The sequence below is a fragment of the Diceros bicornis genome, chromosome 22, assembly GCF_020826845.1.
Source record: "Diceros bicornis minor isolate mBicDic1 chromosome 22, mDicBic1.mat.cur, whole genome shotgun sequence".
NCBI classification, from domain to species: domain Eukaryota; kingdom Metazoa; phylum Chordata; class Mammalia; order Perissodactyla; family Rhinocerotidae; genus Diceros; species Diceros bicornis.
Genome location: NC_080761.1, coordinates 29,548,765 through 29,562,779, shown reverse-complemented (window position 1 = coordinate 29,562,779; position 14,015 = coordinate 29,548,765). Strand labels below are relative to the sequence as shown.

The 14,015-nt window shown below is 41.1% G+C and overlaps 1 protein-coding gene across 2 annotated transcripts in view; it reads right to left on the bottom strand.

Annotated features, from left to right (window-relative positions):
* RIC1 (RIC1 homolog, RAB6A GEF complex partner 1) overlaps positions 1-6,141 on the bottom strand; it is a 155,070-nt gene extending 148,929 nt beyond the window's left edge. For both annotated transcript variants that reach the window (XM_058565761.1, XM_058565762.1), the window contains exon 1: positions 5,731-6,141. In XM_058565761.1, the coding sequence (XP_058421744.1) occupies positions 5,731-5,874 (144 nt within the window). In that variant the 5' untranslated portion in view covers positions 5,875-6,141. The remainder of the gene's footprint in view (positions 1-5,730) is intronic.
* Between the last annotated feature and the right edge of the window lie 7,874 nt (positions 6,142-14,015).

Genomic DNA, 14,015 nt, shown 5'->3' with positions numbered 1-14,015 from the left:
CTTATTTCACTTAACATAATGCCCTCAAGGTCCATCCATGTTGTGGCAAATGGCAAGATGTCTTTTTTCTCATGGCCGAATAATATTCCATTGTGTATATATACACCACATCCTCTCTATCCATTCATTTGTTGACAGACACTTAGGTTGTTTCTACATCTTGGCTATTGTGAATAACATGTACTACTTTTCTAATATAATCTAGAGTGTGTATAATAAAAAAGTATTTAATTCACTTTCACTTATATAACTCTCTTTAATATGTTTTTCTGAATTTAAGTTGTAATTTAGTACTATCATTTTTTTTTTTTTTTTTTTTTTTTTGGTGAGGGAAATTGGCCATGAGCTAACATCCGTTGTCAATCTTCCTCTTTTTGCTAAGGAAGATTGGCCCTGAGCTAACATCTGCGCCCATCTTCCTCTATTTTGTATATGGGACGCCGCCACAGCATGGCTTGATGAGCGGTACATATGTTCGCGACCAGGACCCGAACCTGCGAACCCCAGGCCACCAAAGCAGAGCACGCCGAACTTAACCACTACACCACCAGGCCAGCCCTAGTACTACCATATTTCTCAAATTACATGTCAACATTTAAAAATCTTCCAATTATTAAGGCTTTAAAAAATTCTGTGCTATGCATAGGACAGATATCCTAAATTAATTTATTTTAAAAATACTCATTAAGCATCTGCTTTGTGCAAGGCATTATGGATAATACAAAATAAGATCATTTCTCCCCTTCAGAAACTTATAATCTAGCTGGAGAAATAAAGCATGTGTGTAAAACTTACAACACAAACGTAGTTCATCAAAAAAATGAAACTTCATGGGGCAAGCCCGGTGGCACAAGCGGTTAAGTGCGCACATTCAGCTGCGGCGGCCCGAGGTTCACCGTTTGGGATCCTGGGCGCACACTGACGCACCGCTTGGCAAGCCATGCTGTGGCGGTATCCCATATAAAGTGGAGGAAGACGGGCACGGATGTTAGCCCAGGGCCAGTCTTCCTCAGCAAAAAAAGAGGAGGATTGGCAGATGTTAGCACAGGGCTGATCTTCCTCACACACACAAAAAACATTTGAACACTTCTGCTTATGGTAAATAAAGAATGACTCATACAGAAAGCAGGATTTCAACAGAAGCTCAAGGATGGATAATATTCTAATAGGCAGAGATGGGGCAAGAGAGCATTCCCAGAGGAGAGTGTCTCTAATATCCAACTAAGGAGTTTGAACTTCATTCTTTAATCAACAGTGATTAAAAGACTTCCCCAAGCAGTGAGTTTAGAAGGAAAGCTCTCTGGAGGCAGTGAGTAATAGAGTTGAAAGGGTGAGAAACAGGAGAGTTGGAAAAATGTAGATACAAATTAGATGGCCTTCCTGAGGCCACACAATTAACCATATACCTGATTTTACAACTTGCTTCTCTGAACATCTATCTCATTGTTTTCTATTATTATCGTACACCAACAAGAACATAAGTTTCTACTTAGGGTTACTCCAAGACACACAATTTATTTCATAAGCCCAGTAATTATTTGCCTATTTCAGCTTTTTATTAGCAACCTCTGCAGTGATAACTCAAAAAATTTTCATTTATCATAACAACACACTAACATCTTTGGAAAGAATGTTGTTACATATAACATGCCCCCTCATCCTTTTCATATACTGCCTATTTTACGCTATCTTTCACAGGAAGTATTCAAAAATACTTTTGAGGGTAATTTATATAACTGAAATAATCAATGACCTGAAAATTGAGGCACGACTAATTTAAAATTACAGCATTCTAAGGTATCAATTTGTGGTTCACATACGTCGACTTTCATATTCACAGTCAAGCAGTATATTAAAGGAATAATTCTAGGCTCTCTGGTACAGTACAAAACACAATTCATGTCATACAAAACTCATGTCAATCATAAACCATAATGTGCAGCTTTATACAGCAGCTTCATCCTCAATGCTGAAACTAGCCCTTTTACAATACCCTTGGCCGAAATATCTCATCAACTGCTTCATGGATTAAGTTGCACCTCTACCCTAATCTAACATACACATACCAAACATTTTTGGGGTTCTAAAATACATGGATGATCCCTGGAGTAAACTCTTGAGTAGTTTTTAGAACTCCTAAGTAGAATCACAAAGTAGAAAAAGCAAATTTACATCAACATGTTACACTGAAAACAAATTACACCCTCGCGCTAAAAATAAAATTAAAAGGAAAAGTGAGAATCTACAGAAACTCTCTTGTTCACAAACACACCTGAACAGCACTACACCATATTTCTCAAATTTGGAGACTGAAAAGAACTTCGAAGAGATATGACTCTATAACATGGAGATTCCAAATAGATACCTAGGATATACAGTGTAGTAGCTATAAGAGGTACAGGACCCATGAAACGTACACAAGTTATTCTTAGAGATTTTAATGTTTCCATAGTCTCGTGAGCAATCAACATTTTACACATAGCAATTCGTTTGGACATTAAAAAAAACCAGGTTAGGGCCGGCCCCGTGGCTTAGTGGTTAAGTGCGCACGCTCTGCTGCTGGCGGCCCAGGGTTCGGATCCCGGGCGCGCACTGACGCACCGCTTCTCCGGCCATGCTGAGGCCGCGTCCCACATACAGCACCTAGAAGGATGTGCAGCTGTGACATACAACTATCTACTGGGGCCTTGGGGGAAAAAAATAAATAAAATTATAAACAAAATAAACCAGGTTAGTGGGCCAGCCCAGTGGCGTAGTGGTTAAGTTCGCGCGCTCCACTTCAGTGGCCCTGGGTTCACAGGTTCAGATCCCAGGCACTGACCTACGCACTGCAAGCCATGCTGTGGCAGGCATCCCACATAAAGTAAAGAAAGATGGGCATGGATGTTAGCCCAGGGCCAACCTTCCTCAGCAAAAAGAGGGGGACTGGCAACAGATGTTAGCTCAGGGCTAATCTTCCTCACCAAAACAAACACAACAGGTTAGACTATTAAATGCCTTCCACAAGGCTAGTTTTCTCTTTTTAAAAATGCATCTCTTGGGCCAGCCCTGATGGCCCAGCGGTTAAAGTTCAGCACGCTCCACTTCAGCTGGCAGCCTGGTTCGGTTCCTGGGTGCAGAACCACACCACTCATCTGTCAGTAGCCTTGCTGCAACAGCAGCTCACAGAGAAGAACCAGAAGAACTCACAACTATACACATCTATGTCCTGGGGTTTTGGGAGGAAAAAAGAAGGAAAAAAAGGAGGAAGATTGGCAACAGATGTTAGCATAGGGCGAACCTTCCCCTGCAAAAGAAAAAAAAAAAAAGCACCTCTCCTAACTGGGTTTAACTTACTAATAGAGCCCTAACAGAATTCCAAGTAAGCAAATAGTGTTACTATATCCTCTCATCTCTTTGAGCACGTCTCTCCCTGTCTTCAAATGCCCTGAAACAGCTTTTAAGACCTCAACTCCATAAAACCCTTCTTTAGATCTTCAAAATTCCTTTTATTCTATAAAATTATTTGCATATACAATCTCTCCAGAATCAAAGCTTTCATGTTCTCATGCAAACATTTTAAACCAATTCACGCTAAACTATGCCGGAATAACTGATAGCTCCTCAATTTAGCTAGAGGTGTTCTCACTTTTAAAAGAAGTTTGTTAACCTAAATTTATTTTAAGTTAGTTTCAGTAAGTTTAGAAATTAAAAAATCAAAATAAAAACTTTCCAACTTAGTGAAAAAAGGCATTCCCAGGAAGAGGAGACTGTAAGCTGGAGTCTGGCACCTGTTTCCCATTCCCCAGTTATATAATCATAGACCTTAAAACCATCTGGTCCAGTACTTGATTTTTAAAGTGACAAAGCTGATGCCAGAGATCAAGCTTAGCCATTCATAAACCTACAGTACCATGCAGCCTCCCCCAAGGTATTCCTGCATTTCATTTCACCTCATACTTCTGAACCCGTAGATTCCCTACAACCTAACTTTTTGCACCCTGCATCTTAATGGTAGCGGCCCCAGGACTTCTGCAGAAAGTAGCTATCTGTGTGTAGGGTGAGAGTTGGAAGGAAAGGAGTATGAGTGGTTTTAAATTCCAGGGCTGCCTTTGATTTATATAGTATCTAATTCCAAAAGCAAAAAACAGATATTCTTAAGGTTCACAATATTCCTAAGAAAGTTAAGGCACAGTTTTGTTTCTTTTACAGAAGAATAAAGTAGCCTATAGGCTTCTGGTCTATTCATCCCTCATTTTAGTTTAGTTCTGCCTAAAATTAAGCTAGGTCTGCCTTTTTAGAGATAAGGAAAGTTAAATTTTAGGCTTTACAAACAATTTGTTACATTAGAGTGAAATTATGTACTAAATTCAGAAGACAATTTAAAATTCAAGTTCTAGTTATTTTCTCTGCATGTGCTTTAAAGATAATAGTTATATACACCCAAACAAATAAAAAATCATTCATACTGGCATACACAATGTAAATGAATTCGTGAACCAAACGATATACAATATACATATTCAAAAATGCAATCAAGCATCAGACAGAATAGTCACAATTAAGTTAAATCAGCCAAAACCTAATGGCAAAGAGTCTGATTTACAGCCTAACTATGACAGTCATATAAAGGAGATACCATAAATATCCAAATCTCATCAGCTCTTTTACCAGGGCTGTGTGTGAGGATAGCCAAGGGCCTTACAGACATTACAATGGTCCGATTCAGAGATTTGAGGGTTTTAAGTAAAGCCAGTATTTCACATAGATCTAATAAAGCCAAGGTCACAACCTATTTTACATGGCCAAGATAGCTTTGAAAAGAGAAAAACTTCACTCTGACATCGATTAGTACTGCCTTTTAGGAAAAAAAAAACAAGAACATCTTTATACTCTATTTTCTAGTTTTTACAGACGAACTTATAGCAGCCTTCGCGGAGAAAGGGGAGTATTCCGTCCACCACTTATTTTTTAAGTTTTTTCTCTTATGTATTCGGTAATTAGGGACAAGAAAGAAAAAAACCAGGATTCACAGAAAGCAAAAACAGAACTCAGGCTTCTCAAATCTTATTATTCCCAGATGTTAATACCCGGGAGCAGCTCTGAGTTCTACTTCCGCTCGTACTAACCCTCCTACAATTTCTACTGAAGAGCCCAAGAGCAGCAGAGAAAAGGACTAGCCTGAAAGTGGGGAGGGGATGTGGGAGTGAGGCGAACACTTGGATAGCCAGACCCTTAGTAAAAAATAAAGAACTCTGGCTGCAGTTGCTAGAAATAAGTTATCACAGCCTGTAAGGTCTCGCACCGGGTAAAGCCCCACAGGCTTTCCCTAACTCCAAAACAACGGCCTTTAAAGCAACGAGGGCTAGGAACACAACAGCGGCCAGGTTTCCAATTGTGGAAAGTTTAAACAAATTTGTTCCCCGGAGAATGGGGGAAGGGCCAGAAGGGCAAGTCTGGGCTCGGCCGAGGGAACGCGCGGAGTCCGCACTGTGCGCGGTGGTCGGTCCAACGCGGGGAGGTGCAGGGATTTTCGGCAGCCGCGACTGCATCCACCCCGGCCGCCGGCGGAGGACGCGCCCGGACCCGGGGGTACGTGCGGTCGAGTAGGTGGAACGAGGAAGCGGACAGCGAACACAAGAGGGTCTGGCGCGAAGGGGCAGGGGTCCGGGACTCTGGGTGGAAGCTGGGGGCGGGACGATGCCGGACGCCGGGAGGGAGCGGCGAGAGGCGGCGGGCGGTTCTACTTACTCGGCTGTACCAGATGCTGAGGCGGGCCGGGGCCAGCACAGCGAAGAAAGTCCTCTGGGGGTCGGACTGAACGTGGAAGGGCGCCTCGGCTGGGCTCCCCAGAGGGCAGAGCAGCCTCTTGGGCCAGCCGCTCAGGAAATACATGATCCGCGCGGAGCAGCCGACGCCGCGGCGCCGGGCGGCCCCCGGCCCCGTCCGTCACACTCAGCGGCCCGGGGCCGGACGCCTGCCTCCCACACCGCCACCGGCCGAGTCGGCGGCGGCGGCAGCGGCAGCTCGGGGCATCTGCCCGCGGGCCGGGCCGGGCCGGGCCGGGCCGACACGATGCTAAGCGACGAAGGCACCCCCGGGCTGACGGGGCCCAGTGTGGGGGAGGGAGTGGGAGTGAGAGTCGGGACGGAAAAGGGGCGGGAGGAGCACGGAGGCCCGCCCCGGCCCCGCCCCTTCCTTGGGCCGCTCGGGCGTCACCACGCCGCGCCGCGAGGGTCTGGCTGGGGAGGGCTGCCGCGCGCGCACTCGTGGAGACTTCTCCCCTCCCCCTCGTTCTGCTTTCTGAAGCTGCGTCCTAATCTTCGCTAGCGGCCGCCGTGCTGCGTCAACACGCATGCGCTCTTGCTCTTCTGCGCCTCCCATTTGCAATTCGGAACTGTCGGGGCAGGGAGGGCGGGACGACCGCTTGAGACCGAGAGGTAAATGGGCCTAGCCGGGCGAGACGCCGCTGTGAAGCGACTCGGCCCGTGGAACACGCCCCGTGTTCCTAGCCAAATTTGACTTCCCTCGCGGATTGGTGAGGCCTCTGGTGGGGGCGGGCCCGACGCTGCAACGCCGGGGAGCTCGCATCGCCTGACGCTCCCTGTTCGAGTTCTCACCCTGGGCTCTGGGCCGCGGCCTCTGTGCTGAGCTGTCGGGTTCTTGGCCTGGTGAGTCTCTGTTGTGTGCCAAGGACTGCAGAGAAAGCTGGTGGTGAAGTGCCTGCCCTCATGGAGTTTACATCGTAGAGAGGGCCTTTATTCAATCCATAAACAAACAACCTACCAAGAAAGTGCCTGAGTGCTGTCCTCTGACATTTAGGAGTTCTAAATCTGGTATATATTTTTGAATTCAGTTTGCATTCATCTCTCCCTTTACTAACCATAACGTTAGACAAGGCGAGGCTGTCTATCTCTTCCACCCTCGGTAAGTTATGTGCTGCAAAAGACTTGGACTTAATTTTAGAGTTGGAAAGGACTTTAGAGACTGTGTAGTTTAGTGTTTAACTTTTGGACCCCAGGGATCACCTTAACAACAACTGTTTCTTTTGAAGTATTGACCCTATGATTGCCTCTGAATAGGAGGACGGCATTAATGGAGATAGAGTGGGGGAAGGGGCATCTGGAATAAAAGACTTGCTTCTCATTGCCTAGCTTTTTTGTATAGTTTGAATTTTTCCATATAATTGTATTGGTTTTTCAATTAAAAAATATTTGTTAGCCTAGGTTTAAAAAAAGTTAACTCATAAAAAGTAACAATATAAACAGTAAAAAAAGGAAACAACTTAATCCTTATCAGATGTAGCATTGTAGCTGGTATTCATAACAAAATATGTAACTCTGTAATTTTTCTAAACATTCACTACATTCCCCGGAATGTGATCCAACCACCCAGGATTCCTCAAATCCAAGTTGAAACTGCCTCGCCACTCACCAGCCTCTTGTGGTCAGACTGTGTCTCCTTCCTGGTGTTTTTTTCCGACATCCAGCACAGCAGCCTGGAACATAGTAAGAATAGTAAACTCTGAAAATATTTGTCAAATGAAACATTGGATGAAACCCTGATCCAGTTGAACTACACCATCAGGCAAATAAAGAGGCCCAGAGAGGTTTCTTGACTTGCCAATATAAAATTGTAGAAGAATAATACAGTTGCATCATACTTCATCTAACTTGCTCTGATTCAGTTATGCACTTGGCAGAAAGAGAGAGGAAATGAAAAAAGTTACAGTGCAGCAGTTCCTCTGGCAATTTTACTGAGAGTATATTCGCAGCAGCTCTCCGGAGGGTCTTTGTTCTCATGTGCCTCCTAAATGTGAGCATGTTACAGCACTCATGCACAGTTTAAGGAACTTCTATGTAATTTTTATTGTGCTCGGCTTTAACTTTACTTGCTGACTTCAGAATCTAATTTCCTTGCCGTATTCCTTTGTAGCATTTAAGGTTTCAAAATATTTTCAAATATATGACTTGATTTAGTTCCACAGTAAATCTTCAAGGTAGGTAATGTTGGTATGATGTTATTCTCACTTTCTTAATGAGGAAACATGACCAGAGTGGTGGACATGCCTAAAGTCACACAGCCTGCAAAGAACTGATCTACAGACCCAGTGATCTTTAGACTGGATTGAACTGAATTGTAGTTGCTCCTGGTAGTTAGAGGGGAAGGAGGAGACCCTCTGGCCCTTTCTCCCTGTAGGGGGAAAAATGAAATATCTGACTCTGTACAACCCCTTACTTAAGAGTTCCTGCATTGTGATATAAACCCTATGGACTGGATTTTCCTGTTTTCAAATACCATATTCTAACTTTACTTTGTAAAATACAATAGCAATTGCCATGCCCTGGATCTTCCTTCTCTTTCCCCTGTACCCCACCACCATCACTCTCTAGTCAAACTTACTGAACTCTATTCTGAGCTAAGACTAAGCTGATGAATGAAAGTTAATAGGTGCATGTTTTCATCTGTCAAACTAACAGTCTTTTTTTATTACAAGAAATAATGTTACTATGGGTACACGGAAACAGGTACATTTATAAACTATTGGTGAGAATATAATTTTGTGTAATTTTTCTAAGGATAGTTGGCATTACATTTTAAAAAAAGATCTTAAAAATATGCATATGAGGGGCCAGCCTGGTGGCATAGTGGTTACGTTCACATGCTCCACTTCAGTGGCCAGGGGTTCACAAGTTCAGATCCTGGGCATGGACCTACACACTGCTCATCCAGCCATGCTGGGGCGGCATCCCATGTACAAAATAGAGAAAGATTGGCACAGATGTTAGCTCAGGGACAATCTTCCTCAAGCAAAAAGAAGAAGATTGGCAATAGGTGTTAGCTCAGGGCCAGTCTTCCTCACCAAAAGAAAGAATATGCATATCCTTGGCCCCAGCTATTTCTTTCCTATGATTATTTTCTATGGAAATAAACACTGATAGGTTCAGAGTTTTAGCTAAGAATGTGCCCCACAAAGGTGTAGCTAAGAGGAAATAATCTAAATGTCCTCAAAAAGACATTAATTAAAGTCCTTCCTTATATTTTGCAAAAATAAAAAATTGTATTGGGGAAGAATATTTAATCATATATAAGCATGTTCACTATATATTATGAAGTAATGAAAGCAGATTAAAGACAGTATGTAAAATATCCTGTGTTCATGAAAAAAATCTGTATATATGCCTAGAAAAAAATCGAAGAAAATGTACTAAAATATTGGCATTTACCCCTGATTATGGGTGCTTTTTATGTTCTTTTTTTGGGTTTTTTTGTATTTTCCAAATTGTCTATAATGAATTCATGTTACTTTTGTAATGAGGAAAAAAGTTACATAAAACAGAGTGAAATTACTAATGATTGAAAATGTCCCACTTGTTCTCTCAAAGTGGGGCCTGTGGTGCTGGCAAATCAAAGGGAGTAATGTGTAAGGTGGAGTTTCAGGCAGAGTCCCAAGATTAGTGACAGGAGGATTAGGAGGAAAGGCATCGAGTCACCAGACTAAAAGTAGGCCCTGTGTACTTCTTCACACATTCAGACTTCTTATGACAACGTAACAGAACTGGGACCAAATTTTGCTTCTGAGCATACCACTCTCAAAGTTTGGGGACCTCCATCACAGCCTATGATAATATTCACTAAAGATGATACTGCTTTAGTTTATGACTCTTTAATATGCTTTTAACATTCAACCTTATTACACTTTCGTTATGTGCAACTGATGTATTTGCTTCTGAGCTAGACTCTTTTTTTGTGTGTGTGTGTGAGGAAGATCAGCCCTGAGCTAACATCCATGCTAATCCTCCTCTTTTTGCTGAGGAAGACCGGCTCTGAGCTAACATCTATTGCCAATCCTCCTCCTTTTTTTCCCCAAAGCCCCAGTAGATAGTTGTATGTCATAGTTGCACATCCTTCTAGTTGCTGCATGTGGGCCGAGGCCTCAGCATGGCTGGAGAAGCGGTGCGTCGGTGTGTGCCCAGGATCCGAACCCAGGCCGCCAGTAGCGGAGCATGAGCACTTAACCGCTAAGCCACGGGGCCGGCCCCACCTTCGTCTTTTTAGAAATTAAAAAATTGTCAGAAACTGACCTAATTCCACTCAAACTAGCCAACAATAACAATTGTTCTGTTTGACCATGTTTCAACCAATTTTGCAGTATAAAAAATGCCATACCTGAATTTTCTGTGTGTATTCTTTATTAAAATAGCAAGAGTTGGAAAGAGAAATTGTTTAACCCTATAATGTGAGACAATAGAGAATTCACCATAATTCTAATCAGACCTCTCTCTCTCCCCCTTCTTCTTTCCCTTCTCTTTCTTCTCCTCCTCTACCTCCATCTTCTCCTCCTTCTTCTCCCTCTCTATTCAGACAAATATTCTTTCATTAATTTGGACAAAAATTCTTATTCATTATGTTATCCCTTTATCTCCTGTATTTATCAGTGAGCTTAGAGTCAAATTTAGTGCTCGGTTGTAACAAAACATTCTGGTATGTAATAGTTTTGACTTCTGTCCTATTCTCATCCATTATTATGTTTTCCACTAGGTTTAATCTGACGACTTCAAGAATTATAGAGTACAATTCTAGAAATTAACAGTTTCCATGAAAATTTTTTATCAAACCAAACCTTAATATTAACTATATAACTGTTATGTTTTGTAGTACAAAATTTTACAAAAGGGCAACACTGTTCTTTTTATTATTACCTTTTTTATGGTTTATATTCTTTTATTGTGATAAACACATAACATAAAATTTACCATCTTAACCATTTTTAAGTCTACAGTTCAGTAGCATAAGTATATACACGTCTTGAAACAGACCACCAGAACTTTTTTATCTTGCCAAACTGAAACACTGTATCCCTTAAACAACAACTTCTCTTTTTCCCTTCCCCCTAGTCTCTGATAACTACCATTCTACTTTCTGTTTCTGTGAATTTGAGTCCTTTGATACCTTATATAAGTGGAATCATACAATGTTTATCTTTTTGTGATTGGCTTATTTCATTTAGCATAATGACCTCAGGGTTCATCCGTGTTATAGCGTGTGACAGGATTTCCTTTTTAAGGCTGAATAATAACCCATTGTGTGTGTATATATGTATATATACACACACAACAGGACGTTATATTGTATACATATATGGTATATTATATATATATATCACATTTTATTTATTCATCCATTGATAGACACTTGGGTGGTTTCCACCTTTTGGCTGTTGTGAATAAAGCTGCTATGAACATTGGTGTACAAATATCTGTTCAAGTCCCTGCTTTCGATTCTTTTAGATATATACCCAGAAGTGGGAGTGCTGGATCATACGGTAGTTCTATTTTTAATTTGTGTGTGTGTGTGAGGAAGATTAGCCCTGAGCTAACATCCAATGCCAATCCTCCTCTTTTTGCTGAGGAAGATTGGCTCTGGGCTATAACATCTGTGCCCATCTTCCTCTGCTTTATATGGGATGCCGCTACAGCATGGCTTGACAAGCGATGCGTCGGTGTGCACCTGGGATCCGAACCCGTGAACCCCAGGTTCCCTAAGTGGAGCGTGCGCACTTAACCACTAAGCCACTGGGCAGGCCCCTATTTTTAATTTTTTAAGGAAACTTCATACTGTTTTCCATAGAGGTTGCATCCTTTTACAATCCCATCAACAGTACACAGGGTTCCAGTTTCTCCACATCCTCACCAACACTTGTTATTTTCTGTCTTTTTGATAGTAGCCGTCTTCAGGATGTGAGATGATATCTTATTGTGGTTTTGATTTACATTTGTCTGATGATTAGTGATGTTGAACATCTTTTCCCATAGTTTTTGGCCTTTTGTGTGTTATCTTTGAAGAAATGTTGCTATGACCTTTGATACAATGTCTCCTCAGAAGGTCTGCACAAAAAGACAAAGCTCAAGAGCAAATCTTTAAATTTTTTGGAGGATGTAATTTTAGATTCTCCATCAAGTTTGAACGTGGTTAATCCTTACACTCAAAGAATTGCAAGAATCTCACAAGTATGACATCTTAGTCAGAATTAAGTCAGGGCCTTAAATATTATCTAGTCTAATCCCCAGACCCAATAGGAATATAAGTGGATTTCACAGAGTGAATTTATGTATATTTCAAACATAGAAATCATTTATAAAAACCATTAAAGAATTAATAGAATTAAAAGAATATATCTATGAAACTGAATACTCAATACCCTTGATTACAAGTATCTGAAGAGAAATACGGAAAAGTGGCTGCATATTTTTAAAAAAAGAATTAAAGGGACAGTCATCAAAATATTTGCAGTAGTCATCTCTAGAAAGTATATTCTGAATGGTATTTATTTATTTATTTAATTTTTTTTTTGCTGAAGAAGATTTGCCCTGAGCTAACATCTATTGCCAATCTTCCTCTATTTTTTATGTAGGTCACCGCCACAGCATGGCTGCTGACAAGTGGTGTAGGTCTCCGCCTGGGAACCGAACCCGGGACACTAAAGCAGAGTATGCTGAACTTAACCATTAGGCCAGAGGGCCAATCCCAGTGAATGGTTTTTATTTTATTTTTATTCTTAGAGTTTTCTAATTTTTTATTTTGTAATCAGAAAAATAATAAATGCTATTTTAAAAAAATTATGTTCATTTGTTGTTGAGGAGATCAATTTTCCCAAAGTGTGATCCATTCATCACCAGCATCAGAATTGCCTGGAGATACATTTAAAATGCAGATTCCTTGGCCAAGTCCCAGGCTTCCTGAATCAGAATTCCTTGATGGTGTGGCCCAAGAATTAGCATTTTTAACAAATACGCCCATGATTCTCATGCATATTAATAAGGTTGATAAAGAGTTGATTGAGAGTAAAAAAGCTAATGTGCCCTCTGTTTGTACTCTCTTTATGTGTAGGCTAGAATCTCTGTACTAAATTTCCCAATTCTCCCATCAGCATATAAACAAGTCAGAAAGTACACTGGATTCCTAGGAGGTGTGGGCAGGATCCCTCCAGCAAATCTGAATTTTCTTGATTTCCTGATGAAAGAGCTATCTGACGAATGTTAACAACTCTGCTATAGAGACCAGATGAAACCAAGTGGTTCAAGTCACCTGAGGTCATTTAATAGCAGTCATCTTGAGTGAGTTGAGCCCATGCTGATCACCTTCATGTTGCCCTGCTAGCTGTCTAAGCTACCCTTAACTGTTCCTCATCTGTAGAGATGATAATAATACCTGTCTCATCAGATTTTCTTTTTTTTTTAAAATGCTAGAAACCAAGAGCTCAGAGTAATCCATGCCCTTAGCAGTATATTTTGGATTAGACACAAAGAAGAACTTCCTAATGATTGGCGCTGTTACGCAAATAATAATAATAGAACTATTATTTGTTCAGCCCTTATTATGTGCTAGATACTGCTCTAAGCACTTTACATTACTTAATTTTTACCCTCTTAACAGTCATTTGAGGTGGATATTATTATCTCTGTTTTACAGATGAAGAAACAGGCTTAGAGAGGCTCAAGGTTCACAGAGTTAGGAAGTGGTGGAATCAAAACTGGAACCCAGAACCCCAACACTTAGCAACTTCACTCTACTGTCTCTTTCCACAAACTTATTTTCTTACTAACTAAATATACATAATTTGTGTTAGGCTGACTTATTAACTAGATTTTTTTTTAACTCCTAAGAATATTTTTTCTTACTCAATGCTTCATGCAGAAAAATTAGTTGGCTAAGAAAATGAACGAAATCAGCATGTTCACATTCACCAGGCGAATGACATCCTTTGTATCTTAAGCAAAAATTAAAACAATAATTTATCCAAAGGATCGTGTGAATTCTTGAAAATAAGCAGTGGAAGAAAGAGAGGGAAGAAGGAATCACATCGCTCAGATATGATGTTGAAGGCTATAAATGAATCAAGGAATTAACCTTTTAACAATTGGATAGAACTTTAACAACATTAACCCATCCACATCATTCAACATATGATTCACCAAAGGACGAATTTACCTTTACCCAAGTCACTTCCTAAAAATGCCCAATGTAATGCAGTG